This window comes from Phytophthora parasitica, assembly GCF_000247585.1.
Source record: "Phytophthora parasitica INRA-310 unplaced genomic scaffold supercont2.2, whole genome shotgun sequence".
Taxonomy (NCBI): domain Eukaryota; phylum Oomycota; class Peronosporomycetes; order Peronosporales; family Peronosporaceae; genus Phytophthora; species Phytophthora nicotianae.
This window is the reverse complement of record NW_008648988.1, coordinates 808641-812091: the sequence shown is the minus strand read 5'-3', so window position 1 is coordinate 812091 and position 3451 is coordinate 808641. Positions and strand designations below refer to the sequence as shown.

At 50.4% G+C, this 3451-nt stretch overlaps 2 protein-coding genes across 2 annotated transcripts; one reads left to right on the top strand and one right to left on the bottom strand.

The window, feature by feature from the left end:
* Positions 1-1330: 1330 nt before the first annotated feature.
* Positions 1331-1957, bottom strand: PPTG_02305 (hypothetical protein; the record flags this gene model as incomplete). The annotated part of the gene is made up of 1 exon (XM_008893365.1): positions 1331-1957. One exon carries the CDS (start codon positions 1955-1957, stop codon positions 1331-1333), a length of 627 nt encoding a protein of 208 aa, XP_008891613.1.
* A 348-nt stretch (positions 1958-2305) lies between these two features.
* On the top strand, positions 2306-2590 carry PPTG_20907 (hypothetical protein; the record flags this gene model as incomplete). The annotated part of the gene is made up of 1 exon (XM_008894334.1): positions 2306-2590. One exon carries the CDS (start codon positions 2306-2308, stop codon positions 2588-2590), a length of 285 nt encoding a protein of 94 aa, XP_008892582.1.
* Positions 2591-3451: the final 861 nt, after the last annotated feature.

The following is a 3451-nucleotide window of genomic DNA, read 5'->3' as shown; positions in this document are numbered from 1 at the left end:
GTAATCACTGACGCGTCGTCGTCGACCACGAGTCTCAGAACGGGGTCGGGTCACTTCCCATCAATCAACCCCTTGTTCGCAGAAGCCGACTTCACCACAGGGCCAAAAGATACAATGGAACTGAGGCCAAGGCTGACGCATTTTCGTTTTTTTTTATTAAAGCCCGCGCAGACGGCAGGTTAATGCAAAGACAAGGAACTGATAGCGATGAAGTTTTCGTGGGATACATAACAAAAACACTGCTGAGGCATTTCGGCCGCGACCCGAACGCGTTTATTCTCCGCGTTGATGCGGCTTTCAATTTCAGTCAAGTGGAAAAACAATGCATTTGAATGCGGTATCTCGGATAAGTACAGAGTGCTTCATCTTGTTAAATTATATGCGTTCTCACAGCGTACAGAGTTTCAGTATTCCACCATGTTGCGGCTTTGAAGAACATCTACTTCGTTGTTATGTTAAAGTCGATGGTGCTTCGGTACGTCATGGCAGATGCCGATGGCGTCCGTACACCTTCCGGTTCTGCTACAACTAGTAACACAGTCGAAACATTTAACGCCATCACCAAGAAGGTGTAAACACTCAGAATGCGAATGAAATGGCTTGCCTCTTTCTCGGTTTGGCCGTGGCTGTCAGCACGAGAGTTTATCTGATGCAGTGTTCGCGGAACAAGCCAAATCCACGCCCAATATTAAAAGTACGAAGACGGGCAACGGAGCTGAAGAGGGGGAAGCTGATTGAGGAGATGCCACCACTCCCTTGCTCTGATAACGACCCAGTGTAAGTGACTACGTGCTTGCGAGAGTGCGACCTACTCCGCGAATCTACGTAAGACCGCAAAAGCAAACTGTCGAACTCATAGAGATCCGCAATATTAATGACAGAATGGAGAGCGATGATCAACCTGAAGCAGGGAAGGTCGTCAGTTTCCGCGAGCGTACGTATCTTACAAGTATTACTTTAAGTATACCTTGCGCGTGCACTTGTACTTTGCCTTGTGCATGCACTACGACTCTGACAATCCTCCCCGTCGATCGCTGTTCAACCGGATCCAGAGGAAAAGAAAACGAGGTCGTGTTGCCGAAGCCGTGGCAACCTAACAGCCAGCGCGAAAACGCCCAATTCTCTACGGGCCGGCTTTCTCGTTAGTCTAAGACCTTGTGTTGCCCTTTAATACCCTTGTCGGAGAGCGGAAACACCTTGAGTTAGATAGGGTGAATCAGTGGCAACAATTTCGTGTCGTATGACAGTGTGGATCAGTGTCACATGACAGTATTATTCTGAAATCTCAGTACCAACTACAACACTTCCAAACCGCTACGAAAGCTGTGTTTTACAACGCCCTATTCATTAACTTCAGCTCCTCTTCAGTGATGCTTCCCTTCAGCTCGTATACTTTAAGTATTGAATGGCGTCTATGCTGACAGTACGAGTTTATCTTTGCAAAGTACTTACCGCAGCTCTCACATGTAGCCCCTTCGTCATCGACAGCTCCGTCATCGTCTTCTTCCGCGTCGCCACTACCTCCACTCTTGCATGTCCGGATGTGGTTAGCTGAATGACGCCTCGACTCACAAATAAGCTTCAGTTCTCGCAAATGCAGCAGCCTCAGTAGTGTCCTCCTTCTGCTCAATGCCTTTGACCAATAGCAATGAAGCCGAGCGTTTTCTTCATCGAAATCTGCACCAGCATGCGCCAGGTCTCCTCGGAAAACTAAAATCGGCCCCTTGTTCAATACTAGAACCTTTGCATCATCGATATCGACGAGACTACCCAACCGGCGGGGAAAGACGATGAATCGGGTGCCAGGAATAAGCGCCGCAATCACCGAGGCCTGGACGCAAGTCTTCTTTAAAAGCGCCTTGCTTGTCTCGAAAGACTGATAGCCTTTGTGTGGTCCCTGTCTCATCCCGCCAGGGAGAGACTTCAGAGCATCCCAATCGTCTGTCTCAGTTCCCATTCTCCCTCAGCGCTCCCGGTGATGTCCTTTGTGCAGATGCTTCATTGCATCGCCTAAGGTCTTTATCGGAGCTTGTAGTCTGTTAGGGTCTCCATTCACCGTGTCATCGTTGACATCACCAGATAGGTTCAAACTTTAGCGGTTTGATTTGCTCCAGCACGGCGCTAAAGGTATCACCAGGAAGATCAATTCTGCCGATAACGTAACCTTCATTCCAAAGTTTAGCTATTTATGCGTTGTCCATATTTACCGTAAATCGAAGCGTCGACGACACTTGCGGAGAGCACGTAAGAGACGTGGCGGATGCGTGTGAGTGTTCTAGCAAGGCTAAGCAACAGTGGGAGCAGCATGCTTGCGCACCTTCGGTGCCTACACGGACGAGAGGACGAGACGTCGGGTATCAAGCGTGGTTGCGACGACCGAGCGCAGAGACTGTGCGGGTGTGGGCTGGCCGGTGCGAGCGTAACGGTCGAGCGCGGAGATCGTGCATGTGTAGGTGGTTGGGTGCGAAGAGGGGGGGGGCACCAAGAAAGACTTGGAGTGGCGGGCTGTGAGCACTGGCCAGTGGCGGGGACTGGGCTTGCGATCCACGTGGATACGCCGGTCTGTCGTGCGCTGCTGAACGCACGCTAAGGACAAGAAGGCAATAATCGAGAAGCGGGGATCAGTATTACACTGCCTACCAAGAGCGAGCGTCGATGAACTCGCAGCTACTTGAGCAGTGGATTGACCTCATAGTTTAGGGCTGTCTTCGAGTTAATTCCAGGGAGGGGACTGGTTTGAGATTCTATGCAAGCTCACACCTCTAAGGCCACGAAGATCAAATGTACTAAAAAGAACGTGGACATGCTGGTGATTCCAGGTGGTCGAACGCCTACATCCAAGCCAGAGATATCCGGATTTTGAGTCCCCCAAGACCGGGTTGCCTGACGTGATCAACGAAAGGAAAACTTCGTTTCTTATCGCGCAGTATCTGCTATGTAATACACGAAAATGCAGAATTAGTTGAATTCCTGCAAAAGGGCGATATAATCCACTTTTCAGAGGCTGATTCCTACTCTGATGCGTTCACACGAACAGCGACAATGCCAGCCTTAATGATCATAGCGCTCCATGAACAGAGTTAGCCACTTGTCTGAAGTCCGTATCCGTAAACTCCCCTCTTGCTAGCTCCAGAGTGGTCGGCTGAATCCACTGTCTCGATATCTTTTCTTTTGACGCACGTACACGCAGAATATCATTGAAGAGAACAACTTCCAGCTCTCCTAGGCGTGGACGGGCACCTCTACCTGGAGCTCTATACTGCAGAGCTGGCGAGTTCAGAAGCGTGGGTTTACTTTTCCACCAGTAGCGGATCTGAGCCGCCGAAACTTTCCAGCCTCACTTCCCTTTTAAAATGCGCTTCTGCGTGTGTAGGCACACCGCCGCCAGGGCGGCTGCAGCGGGGCTGCCGTAGCTAACGTCAGAGGAGGACGTACGACTCAAAGAGTCCCT